Raw genomic sequence first — 16,361 nt, forward strand, 5'->3', positions numbered from 1 at the left:
AGCAAATCAGAAAGAGCTGACAGCCGATCCCTGATGTAATCCCACCTCAACCTTAAACGCATCCGTCACTTCTACCATAGACCTCATCACTGTCCCAATTTCCTCATACATATCCTGTACCACTCTTACATACTTCTCTGCCACCCTTGGCTTCCACCTACAATACTGCAACTCCTTTCTAGGCAACCTGTCATATGGTTTTTCTAGGGCCACAAAGACAGAATGCAACTCCTTTTGGCTTTCTCTATTTTTTCTATCAACACCCCCAGACCAAACATTGCATCTGTGGTGCTCTTTCCCGGTATGAAACCATACTGTTGTTCACTAATCATCACCTCCCTTCTTAACTTAGCTTCCACTACTTTTTCCCAAAACGTCATGCTGTGGCTGATCAATTTTATCCCCCTGTAGTTACTACAGTTTTGCACATCACCCTTATTCATAAAAACCAGTACCAGTGCACTTCTCCACTCCTTAGGCATCCTCTCACTTTTCAAGATTGCATTAAACCATCTGGTTGAAAAACTCCACTGTCATCTCTCCTAAATACCTCCATGCTTCCACAGGTATGTCATCAGAACCAACAGCCTTCCCATTCTTCATCCTTTTCATAGCTGTCCTTACTTCCTCCTTGCTAATCCATTGCACTTCCTAGTTCACTATCTTCACATCAGCCAACCTTCACTCTCACTATATCTCTCAATCTCTTCATTCATCAACCTCTCAAAGTATTCTGTCCATCTGCTCAACACACTCTCCTTGCTTATGAGTATGTTTCAATCATTATTCTTTATCACACTAACCTGCTGCTTATGTTTCCCAGCTCTGGTCCTCTGTCTTGCCAATCGGTACAGGTCCTTTACTCCTTCCTTAGTTTCCAACCTTTCATACAGCTTGTTATAGGCTTTATCTTTAGCCTTCACTACCTCTCTTTTCACCTTACACCTTATCTCCTTCTACTCCTGTCTACGTTCTTCATCCCTCTGACTATCCCATTTCTTCTTCTCCAACCTCTTCCTCTGTATACTCTCCTGTGCTTCCCCATTCCATCACCTGGTTTCATTGTGCTCCTTTCTCTGTCCAGATGTCACACCAAGCACCCTTCTAACTGTAGTTGCCCAGCTATCTAGTAACTCTTCCTCCTTTAACTTCACCTTACAGTCTCCCTTTTTCAGCTTCCATCATTTAATCCTTGGCTCTGTCCTCACTTTCCTCTTCTTCTTGATATCCAACATCATCCTACAGACCACTATCCTATGCTGCCTAACTATGCTTTCCCCTGCCACCACATTACAGTCTCCAATTTCCTTCAGTCTGACCGTCCTGCATAGGATATAATCTACCTGTGTGCATCTTCTTCCACTCATGTACGTCACCCTGTGTTCCTCCTTTTTCTTAAAATAGATATTCACCACAGCCATGTCCATCCTTTTTTGCAAAATCCACTACCATCTGACCGTATTCATTTCTCACCTTGGCACCATACCTGTCCATCACCTCTTCGTCCCCTCTGTTCCTTTCATCAACATGTCCATTGAAGTCCGCTCCAATCACCACTCTGTCTCCCTTGAGTACTCTCTCCACCACTTTATCCAACTCACTCCAAAAATCATCTTTCTCATCCATCGGACACCCAACTTGCACGACATATGCAGTGACAACATTCATTATCACACCTTCAATTTCCAGGTTCGTAATCATCACTCTGTCTGACACTCTTTTTACTTCCAAAACACTGTGCTGTTCATTCAGGATAAATCCCTACCACATTTCTCCTCCCATCCACTCCATGGCAGAACAATTTGAACAAACCTACGATATATCTGGCCTTACTCCCCCTCCCTCTGGTGTCTTGCACGCACAATATATCAACCTTCCTTCTGTCCATCATATCGGCTAAATCACTCCCTTTACCAGTAATACTGCCAACATTCAAAGTTCCTACCCTCACTTCCACTCTCCTACCATTCCTCCTCTACTCCTGCCTCTGGACACGCCTTTTCCTTTGGCCAACAGTAGCCCAGTTTTCCCCAGCTCCCTGTTTGGCTAAAAATATTGGTGACGGATGTCTCAATATTTTTTTAAAGAAGAAAAAAATTAATATTTGATGATTTTTTTTTTCTTTTATTATGTCAAGTGGATGTGTTTGTGTATAGCAGGGTGAGTACATAAAACAGTAAAGCAAAAGCCATTTAGAATGTGTTTTCTAAAGGCAGCGTCTCCCTATTGAACAGCAATGTTAAAGTCCTGTTAAACATAGTTAGAAAATGAGTTTCAGTTTAGTCTTGCGAAACAACAGAAAAAATTTTTAAATACAGACAATTACTTTCAAATATTGAACACATGTAGAATATAATGTATAACGTAACATCTGTGTTCCCCGAGGTCTTCCCATCTTTGGATGCAGAGCAAAGCTTTGATAGAACCAAATGGTACTTATTCATCTCATTATGTAAATTTTAGTTTGAACCTAACACATGTACATGGATTAAACTCTTATACTATAGCCCAGAAACCCCAGTAAGTGTAAATAATTTAAATTAAGAGTTCTTCATTTTAGAATATGAAACCAGACTGGACTGCCCTTTGTCACCAATTTTAAATCCTGTCCCAGTTCTTTCCTGTACCGTATGCTTTGAACACCCGTTACCATTGGTTGCTGGCAATTGTGTAGAAATCTGGTGGAACAATGCTATTTGATTAGGGTACCAATGCAGAAAACTCTTTTAGGCTGAGATGGAAAACTGTCAATTTTACACTTTTCTACCACCTGACATCATGATAAACAAAACTATATTAAAATCCATAATTTCATTGTCATAAAACAAAAATAAGCAATTAATCTGACTGGGGTCTTCACAATAATTTCATTTTCTGCACAAAAGAACAGGGCACAAATGTATTTTTGTCCTGTCATCAAATCTGTCCGTCTATCTATCTATCCATCCATCCATCCCAAAATCTCATAATCCATGCCTAACACTGCTATTTATTGTCATATTTCCATATCACCCATTTATACTACCCGAGTGGATAATTTTAAATCCTCTTCTGTTTACATTAATTTCATAATTTTAAAGACAATGTGAATGGGTTAGAAATACAATTTCAGTACATTGATAGCATTTAACTTAGTAAAAGTTTAGTATGTTCTTGACATCTGCTTTGTTAGAAATATCTGGAAGGACACTAAGGTGTACCAACACAGAGATGGTATGCTGTACCAGTTGAGAAGATATAGTAAGAAAAGGATAAGGTGTATTTTCTTGTAATATATTGAAGCTTATGTACACTGGTTAAGAACACTGGACTACTTTAGTTATTGACTTACTTTCTGCTGACCATCACCAATTCCACTTAGCCTGCATACAGTGCATCCAGAAAGTATTCACAGCACATCACTTTCTCCACATTTTGTTATGTTACAGCCTTATTCCAAAATGGATTAAATTAATTTTTTTCCTCAGAATTCTACACACAACACCCCATAATGACAACGTGAAAAAAGTTTACTTGAGATTTTTGCAGATTTACTAAAAAATAAAAAAACTGAAAAAGAACATGTACATAAGTATTCACAGCCTTTGCCAAGAAGCTCAAAATTGAGCTCAGGTGCATCCTGTTTCCCTTCATCATCCTTGAGATGTTTCTGCAGCTTAATTGGAGTCCACCTGTGGTAAATTCAGTTGATTGGACATGATTTGGAAAGGCACACACCTGTCTATATAAGGTCTCACAGTTGACAGTTCATGTCAGAGCACAAACCAAGCATGAAGTCAAAGGAATTGTCTGTAGACCTCCGTGACAGGATTGTCTCGAAGCACAAATCTGGGGAAGGTTACAGAAAAATTTCTGCTGCTTTGAAGGTCCCAATGAGCACAGCGGCCTCCATCATCCGTAAGTGGAAGAAGTTCGAAACCACCAGGACTCTTCCTAGAGCTGGCTGACCATCTAAACTGAGCGATCGGGGGAGAAGGGCCTTAGTCAGGGAGGTGACCAAGAACCCGATGGTCACTCTGTCACCGCTCCAGAGGTCCTCAGTGGAGAGAGGAGAACCTTCAAGAAGGACAACCATCTCTGCAGCAATCCACCAATTAGGCCTGTATGGTAGAGTGGCCAGACAGAAGCCACTCCTTAGTAAAAGGCACATGGCAGCCCACCTGGAGTTTGCCAAAAGGCACCTGAAGGACTCTCAGACCATGAGAAAGAAAATTCTCTGGTCTGATGAGACAAAGATTGAACTCTTTGGTGTGAATGCCAGGCGTCACATTTGGAGGAAACCAGGCACCGCTCATCGCCAGGCCAATACCATCCCTACAGTGAAGCATGGTGGTGGCAGCATCATGCTGTGGGGATGTTTTTCAGCGGCAGGGACTGGGAGACTAGTCAGGATAAAGGGAAAGATGACTGCAGCAATGTACAGAGACATCCTGGATGAAAACCTGCTCCAGAGCGTTCTTGACCTCAGACTGGGGCGACGGTTCATCTTTCAGCAGGACAACGACCCTAAGCACACAGCCAAGATATCAAAGGAGTGGCTTCAGGACAACTCTGTGAATGTCCTTGAGTGGCCCAGCCAGAGCCCAGACTTGAATCCGATTGAACATCTCTGGAGAGATCTTAAAATGTCTGTGCACCAACGCTTCCCATCCAACCTGATGGAGCTTGAGAGGTGCTGCAAAGAGGAATGGGAGAAACTGGCCAAGGCTAGGTGTGCCAGGCTTGTGGCATCATATTCAAAAAGACTTGAGGCTGTAATTGCTGCCAAAGGTGCATCAACAAAGTATTGAGCAAAGGCTGTGAATACTTATGTACATGTGATTTCTCAGTTGTTTTATTTTTAATAAATTTGCAAAAACCTCAAGTAAACTTTTTTCACGTTGTCATTATGGGGTGTTGTGTGTAGAATTCTGAGGAAAAAAATGAATTTAATCCATTTTGGAATAAGGCTGTAACATAACAAAATGTGGAAAAAGTGATGTGCTGTGAATACTTTCCGGATGCACTGTAGGTGATCAGAATTTGGTAATATGTGTGGAGTAATGCTAGAAATACCATTCTTGAAATCACAAAGCCATTTGTTTAAATCCTATAGTTAACATTCTGTCCTTGCCAGTAATTTTGAAACTCAAACTGGTGAATGTGTGTGGCTGATAATTCCCTTTATATTCCTAGAATGTGTATATTTCCTATTAGAAGTCTCTATTCAGTCCATCAATTGATTTTTGTCATTGCTGTTACTGTGATACTTAATGTTTTTTTTCTTTTCTTTTTTTCTTGTTAGGTGTTTTATTAAGTAGACAGTTTTAAGACAGAAAACATTACTTCAGATGTCATTAAATGTGTGCCTTCACTGTTCGCTATTTGTTTGTATCTGTGCCTACTTTTTGATAAATGGCTGCTGACAAAAGAATTGACTGAGTTCAAAATCTCATTAAGCTGATGAATTAAATACCAAATAAGTGACTTTTGTACAGAAAAAGAATATGACAACAATAACCAAAAAAAAAAGATGAATTATGACCAACAGTCACAGCAGGTAGAAAAATGCTAACCTAAGCAGCTCAACTTTCTTGTGCTGCAGTTTATGGAGTTAATGCAATTCTTATCAAGTGTTTTAGATGGCGGATGTTAGAGATGCTGTATAAAATAAAACTGCTTAGATTTTTCTATATATAATTAGCTGAAATAACAAACAATGAAGACTCACTAATGTGCTTGTCTTGCGGTCTTGTATGTATGTTATGATCCAGTTGACGCTCCGAACTGGCCAACTCTATTTAATTTGAAAAGCAATAGGGGCGCAGTGGTGCTCAAACGTAAAGAATGCTGGCAGTTGTCCTTTGGTGGTCGTTCCGAGTGTCAACTGAATGATAACATGCATACAAGACCGTAAGATCATCCCCCACCCTACCCAGAAGGGGGTGGGTTAGGGTTGAATTCACCCTACAGTATTTTTAGTCGACCAATGAGAAACATGTGTACCAAGTTTCATGAAAATCGCTCCAGCCGTTCGGAAGTGATGCTGGAACATATATACATACACACATTGACTTTTATTTATATATATACAGTGTGTGTATATATATATATATATATATATATATATATATATATATATATATATATATATATATATATATATATATATATATATATATATATATATAAATACAATATAGATTAAAGCAGTATTTTTATTACTATTGTTATTATGAACAACATAATGACAAATAAGGTGTCAAGGAGGGAAGATCACATGGTAAAAAAAAATGTTTAAATTTCTTTTTTTTTTTTATTCTTATCCCTTAACATTAAATCAGCAATTCGTGGTAACAATGTTTGTTTTTGTTTTTTTGTTTTTTTTGTTTCTGGGTAGGATTTCCTAATGTGGGAAAGAGCAGTCTGATAAACAGCCTGAAGAGGGCACGCGCATGTAATGTTGGAGCCACGCCTGGTGTTACAAAGTAAGAAAAGTGGGCTGTGTAGCTTTTTGCACCTCAAAGCTCAAAGGTGCAATATTGCAGATGACAGTCCAAATGTATGATAAAGTGGTAAAAATGTGTAAGAAATTTACATGAAAAGTTGCACAAAAATTTACACAAAATAAATTGTATTCCTAACAAAATATAAAAAATAGAAATCTACCATAAAAGTTATTTTAAGCTTGAGTCAGGCATTTTTTTTAAATAACTTCTGATTTTGGAAATTTACCTGCAACCACTAAAATAAATATATTGATAACTATAAAAAATATAACTTTTAGAGTTATACAATATTTATCAAGTGTATTCATGAAGGTAAGCATTGACCTGTGAAGTAACTGATACTTATGCAGAAAAAGACTTCACTGCCCCGGTCCACCCTACAACTGTTATCCTCCACATGACACATCGCTTTTAATTATACAACTAATTATACAAAAAAAAATGCTAACTGAATAGGTAGTAGAACAGACAACTATAAAAGCCATGACCTGCCTTACTTCCTCCCACTACCTTTATAGTAAAACAAAAATTTAATATTTTTAATACATTTTGCAGTATCTGGAGTATTGTGTGCATTTCTGGTCACCACGGTATAAGAAAGACATAGCAGCACTTGAAGCTGTGCAGAGGAGAGCAACTAAATGCATCACGGAACTTAAAAGACATGTCCTACTGTGACAGACTCAGAGAATTAAACCTGTTTAGTCTTGAACAGAGGTGAGTGTGAGAGGACCTAATCCAGATATTTAAAATCCTCAAAAACATTGATATTTGATCCAGCAACATTGTTCCAGCTTAAGGGTCAATTATGTGCTCAAGGATATCGGTGGGAATTACAGGGGAGAGCATTTAAAACTGAAGCCTGGAAACACTTCCTTACACAAAGAGTTGTGGGAATCTGGAACAAACTACTGAGACATGTAGTTGAAGCAGAAATCCTGACAACCTTTAAGAAGTATCTGGATGACCTACTGGGACAGCTTAGCTATTAGCTAAACAAACAAACTTGATGGACTGAATGGTCTCCTCTCACTTGTCAAATTTATTATGTTCTTATTCTCTGGATAGGAGGGTTAGGAATAGGTAAAGTAAAATACTTTAAGTAAATTATTGGTTTCTAAAATAATGCCTAAACATTTAATTTTAATTTTATTTATTTTTTATATTTTTTAACTTCTTTATTCCATTTTGGAAACTACTCAGTCTTTCATTCGTTCTATCCATGAATTTGCTGAATTCAGTAAATCCTATATTATTTTTTTTTTCACTCATGTTAAGTTTCCTATTAAATTAATAAATACATAACATAAATGCAAGCTGGGAATGCCTATAAGACAAAAAGATTTACTCAACACAGAGTGTTATCTAGGAAGCCTATTGTTGACCCTTTTAATGGTAAAGGCATTTAATCACAATCAAAAATTCAAGAATAGCCAACAGAAAAAGTACAAACTGTTAGGCTGTTTTGTAATGAATCAACAAAAATGTTGATGCTGAAAAGTAATATAATAATTGAAATAATAAATGTAATTTCAGAGAGTTTTAATGTCATTGTGCTTGGTAGTGTTGTAGCTTTTCACAGTTTTAAGTTCAGTTCTTTGTTTTTGGGTTGGAAGTTTAGGATCAAGAAATTTTCCCTGTGTGTGCCTGGATTTTCCTTTTGGTAGTCCTGTTTTCATCCTACATTTCCCAGATATGTGCAGGTTAAGTTAATTGGAAATTAGCCCCATGTGAGTTGTCCCTGCAATGGACAGTTGTCTTGTCTGGGACTAGCCCCCTTCGCACAAAACTGGATTAATTGGGTTTAAGAATGTTATATTATCCTTTGTTTTGTTAAAGGTGAAAAGATTTATTTAGATTCTCAAGCTGTTTTACTGGTTTATTAATAATAAAAGTGCTTTGCTGTTATGCTGCTCCACCCTTAACTGCATTTTTTCATTGTATGCCTCTTGTTGTTGGAAGGCCTTTGAAAATATTTAAGACCAATCAAAGTGCCTATTAACATTTCTATTTTTGTGAATGCAGCTGTTACGCCACTAATCTCTTACAGTGTTGCAACTTCCAAGTGTCATTTACGTATTTAAAATTACTGTAACTTGTTAATGAAGGAAGTGCAAATTTTTTCCTTTTTTTTAAAGACTTGTTTGAGAAACATGTAGTTTTCTTTTTCACATGTGCACTCATGCTTTCTCTACTACTTTTGTCAACTTGTTTTTTTTAGTTAGTTCCTTCTAATTCATACCAAGTTAAATCTCCTTGCTTCCATTCTCTGTTCTTTTTTGGGGGTCCTCTCTTCTATTACTAGTTTATTTACTTTAATTATTATAATTCTAGACTCTTGACTACTCCTTTATGCCTTCCAGGTTTTTTCTTCACAATAATATACAGGTTCATCTCAATAAATTAGAATATCATCAAAAAGTTAATTTATTTCAGTAATTCAATTCAAAAAGTGAAATTCATATATTATATAGATTCATTATTCACAGAGTGATATATTTCAAGCGTTTATTTCTTTTCATTTTGCTGATTATGGCCTGCAGGTAATGACTCCAAAGTCAGTATCTCAGAAAATTAGAATATTACATAAGACCAATCAAAAAAAAGATTTTTAATACAGAACTGTTGGCCTACTGAAAAGTATGTCCATGTACACACTTGGTCGGGGCTCCTTTTGCATGAATTACTGTATCAATGCAGCATGGCATGGTGGCGATCAGCCTGAGGCACTGCTGAGGTGGTATGGAAGCCCAGGATGGTTTGATAGCGGCCTTCAGCTCATCTGCATTGTTGGGGGTGGTGTCTCTCATCTTCCTCTTGACAATACCCCATTAGGTCAGGCGAGTTCTCCGGCCAATCAAGCACAGAGATACCATGGTTATTAAACCAGGTATTGGTACTTTTGGCAGTCTGGGCAGGTGACATGTCCTGCTGGAAAATCTCCATAAAGCTTGTCAGTAGAGGGAAGCATGAAGTGTTCTAAAATTTCCTGGTAGACAGCTGCACTGACTTTGGACTTGATAAAACACAGTGGACCAACACCAGCAGATGGCATGGTTCCCCAAATCATCACTGACTGTGGAAACTTCACACTGGACTTCAAGCAACTTGGATTCTGTGCCTCTCCACTCTTTCTCCAGACTCTGGGACCTTGATTTCCAAATGAAATGCAAAATTTACTTTCATCTGAAAAGAGGACTTTGGACCACTGAGCAACAGTCCAGTCCATTTTCTCCTTAGCCCACGTAAGATGCTTCTGACGTTGTCTTTGGTTCAGGAGTGGCTTGGAGTTGCTGATTTCATATTCCAGCAGGACTTGGCACCTGCCCAGACTACCAAAAGTACCAATACCTGGTTTAATAACCATGGTATCATTGTGCTTGATTGGCCAGAAAACTCACCTGACCTAATGGGGTATTGTCAAGAGGAAGATGAGAGACACCAGACCCAACAGTGCAGATGAGCAGAAGGCTGCTATCAAAGCATCCTGGGCTTCCATAACACCTCAGCAGTGCCACAAGCTGATCGCCTCCATGCCACGCCGCATTGATGCAGTAATTCATGCAAAAGGAGCCCCAACCAAGTATCGAGTGCATACATGGACACACTTCTCAGTAGGCCAACATTTCTGTATTAATAATTTTTTTTATTGGTCTTACGTAATACAGTAATCCCTCGCTATATCGCGCTTCGCCTTTCACGGCTTCACTCTATCGCGGATTTTATATGTAAGCATATTTAAATATATATCGCGGATTTTTTGCTGGTTCGCGGATTTCTGCGGACAGTGGGTCTTTTAATTTCTGGTACATGCTTCCCCAGTTGGTTTGCCCAGTTGATTTCATACAAGGGACGCTATTGGCAGATGGCTGAGAAGCTACCCAACTTACTTTTCTCTCTCTCTCTTGCGCTGACTTTCTCTGATCCTGATGTAGGGGGATTGAGCAGGGGGGCTGTTCGCACACCTAGACGATAGGGACGCTAGTCTAAAAATGCTAAAAGATTATCTTCACGTTGCTACCTTCTGTGCAGCTGCTTCCTGAAGCGACATGCTGCACGGTGCTTCGCATACTTAAAAGCTCGAAGGGCACGTATTGATTTTTGATGTTTGTTTTTCTCTGTCTCTCTCTCTTTTTGTCTGCTCCTGACGGAGGGGGTGTGAGCTGCCGCCTTCAACAGCTTTGTGCCGCGGTGCTTCGCATACTTAAAAGCCAAACAGCCCTATTGATTTGTTTGCTTTCCTCTCTACCTTTCTGACAGTCTCTGCTCCTGACGCGCACTCCTTTGAAGAGGAAGATATGTTTGCATTCTTTTAATTGTGAGACAGAACTGTCATCTCTGTCTTGTGATGGAGCACAGTTTAAACTTTTGAAAAAGAGACAAATGTTTGTTTGCAGTGTTTGAATAACGTTCCTGTCTCTCTACAACCTCCTGTGTTTCTGCGCAAATCTGTGACCCAAGCATGACAATATAAAAATAACCATATAAACATATGGTTTCTGCTTCGCGGATTTTCTTATTTTGCGGGTGGCTCTGGAACGCAACCCCCACGATGGAGGAGGGATTACTGTATTCTATTTTTCTGAGATACTGAATTTTGAGTTTTCATTACCTGTAGTCATAATCAGCAAAATGAAAAGAAACAAACACTTGAAATATATCACTCTGTGTATAATGAATCTATATAATATGAGTTTCACTTTTTGAATTGAATTACTGAAATAAATTAACTTTTTGATGATATTATAATTTATTGAGATGCAGCTGTAAGCAACAGCATAAGGATTCCTTACAGGTTGCGATTAACTATGAGAAATTTAGATATTTTTAACAGAGTGCAGTGTAAGGGGAAACTTGGTGGTCCATACCTTATATGCAATAAAAGTTGTTGAGAGTCAACATAAGTTGCTCTGTGATGTAATCTTAAATGTCTTATCCCATTCGTAGCGCCAAATGTCTTCTCTTTAGTTCCATCACAGCTGGCATTTTCCCAGCACGTTTCAGTTAGCATATCTTGCATCTTCACACATTTGAACAGACTTCCACACAGCAGACATATTGTAGCTGCTGAGGGTTTAGTGGGATTTTTCAGTCCTTTAATGTTTGTCTGTCTAAGCTAAAGGAGATTTTTAACATTCCTGTTACATGCCCTACCGGCTCACATACATGGCTGAATTGCTGCTGGTGGTTGCATTGTTTTGTAACTTGCTGTACTCGCATAAAGGAAAGCCAAGAAGTACAGTGCACATGAGCACAGCTTACTTTTTATCTTCATCATAATACCGACTAATGATGGGATCTGATGATTACACATAATGAGCAAACACTGGCCATTTCCAATCCACTGCCAAAAATACCAGTGAATCACTAAACTGGCTGAGATTCTTTTACATCCAGGGGCCAAAATGCAGTTTCAGATTGCCTAAACTGTTGTTGTTGAGACCTGGTTAGTTGAATTATATAACCACAAATATTATATGTAAAAATAGGTAATGCCATGGATGCAAGAAAGTGAATTCTTGCCATTTTTTAATTGGTGCTGCAGATATAATAATAGATACACTAACTCAGAGATGTTTTTGGCTATGTTGGCAAATATTTCTTCTAAAATAATGTAAGTTTGTAACATAGTGTACATAGACAGTACATTTGCACAGAGGTATCATACAAAATGAAAAGAAAAATGTCATTTCTGCAGCTACTTCTGTTGTAAACATTTTTTCATCCATTGTTGTATGTTTTAGATGTGTTTTTAATCCACTATAGTTTTGTGAACAGAAAAAATTCTAATATTACAGTCAAGGTAGATTTACTATTGTCACAGCATATACTCCAACTGCAACACTAAAAATAAGCTCACAATAGAGAAATAAAAAATACTTTTGATAAAAATCCTTCAGATGGTATTTGCGCCTAGAACACAAAAAGCAGCCTTCTTTACATAACATTATTTGTATCAAAGAAACACATTCAGGAGAATAAATCACCCACTTTCTTTAAGTTCTATTACATCAAGGAGGCTGTAAAAATAAGGAATGAATGAACAAAGGGAATAACACTAGTGAAATAAACAGAAAATAATGCCTGCTGTCTACCTGCACAAGTCTGGAATCCTGTCTCACTAGTGATGTGGCTTGCATGTCTGCATACGTATTCACCGTAAAGGACACAAAACCCTTACTTTTGTACTTCCTGTTGTTTCCTCTCTCAGCCCTGTGCTGTCTGCATTAAAAATCCTCCCACTCCTTCTGCTCTGTGTACCCTCACCAAGAGGACTGGAAGGAAAATAAGGCAGGTTAAAAACAGCAGTTTCCCTCTGTCCTGTTTAAAAGTAAAAAAGTCATTTTAGTAATCTGCAAATGCACAAAAGAACCTGTAGTTTCCTTAAGAAGCCAAATGAATAGTGTTGTAGGCTAACCAGCTCCTGATCAAATTGAGCTGTGTTTATTTATCTAATAGATTGAGTTTTCTTCAGATGTTTTTATCTCATGATAATAATTTTCTGTTGTGCTGAGTTTACTTTCCAATCAGTGTGAATCAAAAAAATAAAAGCTTATAACCAAATTTCACTAGGCTAATGTAGTTTATGGGCACTAAATCTAGTTTATGCAAATCTATGAAATCAAGTTATAGGGAGGAAAAAGCATTAAGAAATATGTGTGGTAATTTTCAAGTCTGTTATTTTTTCACAGTTTGGACTCAGGCATACATTCATTTTACCTGAAACAGTAATCAAAACACTTTGAGCCTGACCTATTAAGCAGAATGCCATTAAAACATGATCCCTGTGAACACTAATACGCTTGTTAGCCATTTCCATACAATGTTTTGTATTGCTTTTGCCACCATTTTTCTGCAACTGACTTGATGCCTACCATAGTGTTAGCCTATCAAACTGGAGAGCAGTAAAGCCACATGGGGCAGGTGGTTCTGGCATCTTTTTGAATCTCCAAACTCACTGAGCATCCTTTGCTACACATGCAGTGTAAGCAGCATTGTTTTCCCAGACTGCTTCAAATTACAGGCATATTACTACTGGATTATATTGACTGATTACGTCTACATGTAACCAATATTGACTACACCCTTGGCACGATTGAAGGCTCTCCACATGATACTTTCAACAGTGGTTTGAATCTTGAATGTCTTTCTTGTTGGAAAATCACCATGTTTCAGTTGTTTGAAGTGTTGGCTGAACCTTGGGCAATATTTATGTATCAAAGTTTCATTCCCAGTTGCAAAACTCTTCTTAAATTATTCCCAGTAGAACTTTATTAGTTCTACAATCTTCTGACAACACTGGATGTGGTGATGCTTCACATCATGAGTCCATATTCTGAATATGCTGCATGCTCTGACTTGCTCATGTCTAATTGTTCACAAGAAATGAATTTAGCAGACACATAACTAATCCCTGCACTGTCTGCTATCCCACACACCACCACTCTTCAGCTAGCTCACAGTGGCAGGATTTTCATCTGTTGTCAACTTCAAGACACATCTTGATATTAAAGAATTCCCATGACTGTAGCTTACTAAGAGGACTAGTCTGGAACACGCTGGCTAGACAAGCGCCAAAGGTATGTTCTTGTCTGGCATTAGAAATTCAGTGATCACAAAGTATACAATTTTGAGGTTCTCTGCAACCATGTTGACTTTGATCTAAACCAATTTAATAAAGAAATACACTTTAATAACCCAGGAAAAAGTTTATACAATGGGAACTTACAAAATCAGCACTTTTTCAGGGTCATGTTCAAAACATTTTGCTCACACGTAAGTGTTAAATCCTCACATTTAATCCCTAAAAGAACTAATACAAAAAGCATTAAATCCATGTTATTCATTCTTAATCTTTAAAATGTTAATAGAGCAAAAAATATATTAAGCATGAATGTTAATTAGGAGCAGGAATAAAGTTACTTTTTAAGAAACCATATAGAAAGTAGATAGACTCTTTCTCATTACTTGGCATATTAGGAAGTCTTGATACAGACAGCCAAAACCATTATATTTATGCAGGGTATCAAGTAAGTAATTTTGTTCATTTTTGCTTTTTCCACATTAAGGTTATGTTAATAACTTAAGGCTGTGTCACATTAAGAGAGTTTTCCAGCAATTTTTCAGTTGTGCAGTTTTTCATTTACATAATCTTTAGTGAGTCTGAGGCAGTGGGTGATACACGCTTCTGTGAAACCATTTGTGTAAAGTGACATGCTTAGCGACTCAGTTCAACTAACATGTGGCTCTCTCCAATAAAACAGGTTTTAATTTCATCTCTAGTCGTAGGGGCAGGCTGTGTGTGCAGGGTGGCTGACAACCAATGAATGCTAACACGTAAAATGTAGGAACACATGTTTTGAACCTCAAGGCTTATCGTTTTGATGTCTCATGTTTTATGTGCTAAATAGGAGTGGAAAAAAGAAAAAAGGCAGAGACTGCTGCTGAACTCAACGTGCCTGTTAACTTTTTAACCCTTTGTACAGTGCTGAGGCAGTATGCTATTGGCTGTCAAAAAAAGGGGCGAGCACAAGGTCAACACGCAATTGCTAAATGTTACATGGCAAGCAATTTTCAGCCACGTAAATTGACATGGCCCAGAGCTCAGATTAGTAACTACAGTCAGCAAGTCTGACGTGCTCCATGACTAGAAGCTGTGCAATGTGACATCGGATTTAATTGGCATATTTTATTTATTTATTTTAAAAAAAAATTTAATTTTGATACCTGTAGTGATTATCCTGTCTTTTTACCTTCCTGATCTTCAGGTGTCTGCAGCAGGTTAACCTTGACAAGCATATAAAATTGCTGGACTGCCCCGGCATTGTTATGGCAACTTCCACCACAGATGCTGCTATGATTTTACGGAACTGTGTTAAGATTGAGCAACTTTTGGACCCAGTACCTGCAGTAGAAGCCATCTTAAAACGATGCAACCACCAGCAGGTATATGTACTGCATGCTTTACAGCTTACTACACTTTTGTAATTCACATGGAAGCATGCTTCTCGTGTTAGTTTCTTTGATTGTAATAAATGGAAAATATCTAAATTTTAAAGACCGTTTTCGGCATTAATATCTGCACATGCTCCCAACCTTTCTGTATTAATGCAATCTTCTAACCTAGCAGAATTTACTTGGCCAGTTTGAACCTTTTTATTGCTGTGAATAGAGCTGGTGATATGCCATCATTGCTTGAAACCATTCTTAAATTACATCTCTTGTATTGCTTATTTTTTATTTATATCAATCTTAACCTACTGTATAGTATGAATATTATTACTGTGACTACTTTCAGTGTAGAGACTAAAGAACTACACTAAAGAATATTTTTCATTATTGTATTTGCTAATTCTGCCTTTTAATTTTCTTTGATACAGATTATGCAGCATTACTGTGTACCAGATTTCAGCACTACATTAGAGTTCCTGGCATTACTTGCTCGTCGACAGGGCAAGCTTAAAAAGGGTGGTCTTCCAGATCAAGATAAAGCAGCCAAAAGTGTACTAATGGACTGGACTAGGTAAGGGTGAAAAAAAAAAGAGAAAGAATTGAATAGTGGAGGAGTTTATGATAGACCAGGGGTGGGCAAAGTCAGTCCTGGAGAGCTGCAGTGGCTGCAGGTTTATGTTCCAATTCAATTGCTTAATTTGAAAACAACCCTTGCCAATAATTTAATTTCATGGCTTGTTAGTGCTTTAACTCTGCCATTTCAGGTCATTCTCATATCCTAGATTTTTTTTCCCTTTCTAAGGATATCATCCAAATGATTTAAAGTCTAAAACGGATGAGTAATTCTCAGTCCTTCACTTTTTTCTTTTCACTTTCCTTCTAAGTATTTAATTAAAGCAAATAGTGCATGATAAATACAAA

At 37.8% G+C, this 16,361-nt stretch overlaps 2 protein-coding genes across 2 annotated transcripts in view; one reads left to right on the plus strand and one right to left on the minus strand.

Moving 5' to 3' along the window:
• si:dkey-13a21.4 (uncharacterized protein LOC494576 homolog) overlaps positions 1 to 16,361 on the minus strand; it is a 991,873-nt gene that overhangs the window by 259,172 nt on the left and 716,340 nt on the right. The gene's annotated exons all lie outside the window — the stretch shown is intronic.
• gnl3l (guanine nucleotide binding protein-like 3 (nucleolar)-like) overlaps positions 1 to 16,361 on the plus strand; it is a 50,574-nt gene that overhangs the window by 20,577 nt on the left and 13,636 nt on the right. Inside the window, exons 9-11 of the mRNA XM_028813299.2 lie at positions 6,380 to 6,467; positions 15,257 to 15,434; positions 15,869 to 16,011. Coding sequence (XP_028669132.1) covers positions 6,380 to 6,467; positions 15,257 to 15,434; positions 15,869 to 16,011 — 409 coding nt within the window. The remainder of the gene's footprint in view (positions 1 to 6,379; positions 6,468 to 15,256; positions 15,435 to 15,868; positions 16,012 to 16,361) is intronic.

Source organism: Erpetoichthys calabaricus, chromosome 11 (genome assembly GCF_900747795.2).
Source record: "Erpetoichthys calabaricus chromosome 11, fErpCal1.3, whole genome shotgun sequence".
Lineage (NCBI taxonomy): Eukaryota > Metazoa > Chordata > Cladistia > Polypteriformes > Polypteridae > Erpetoichthys > Erpetoichthys calabaricus.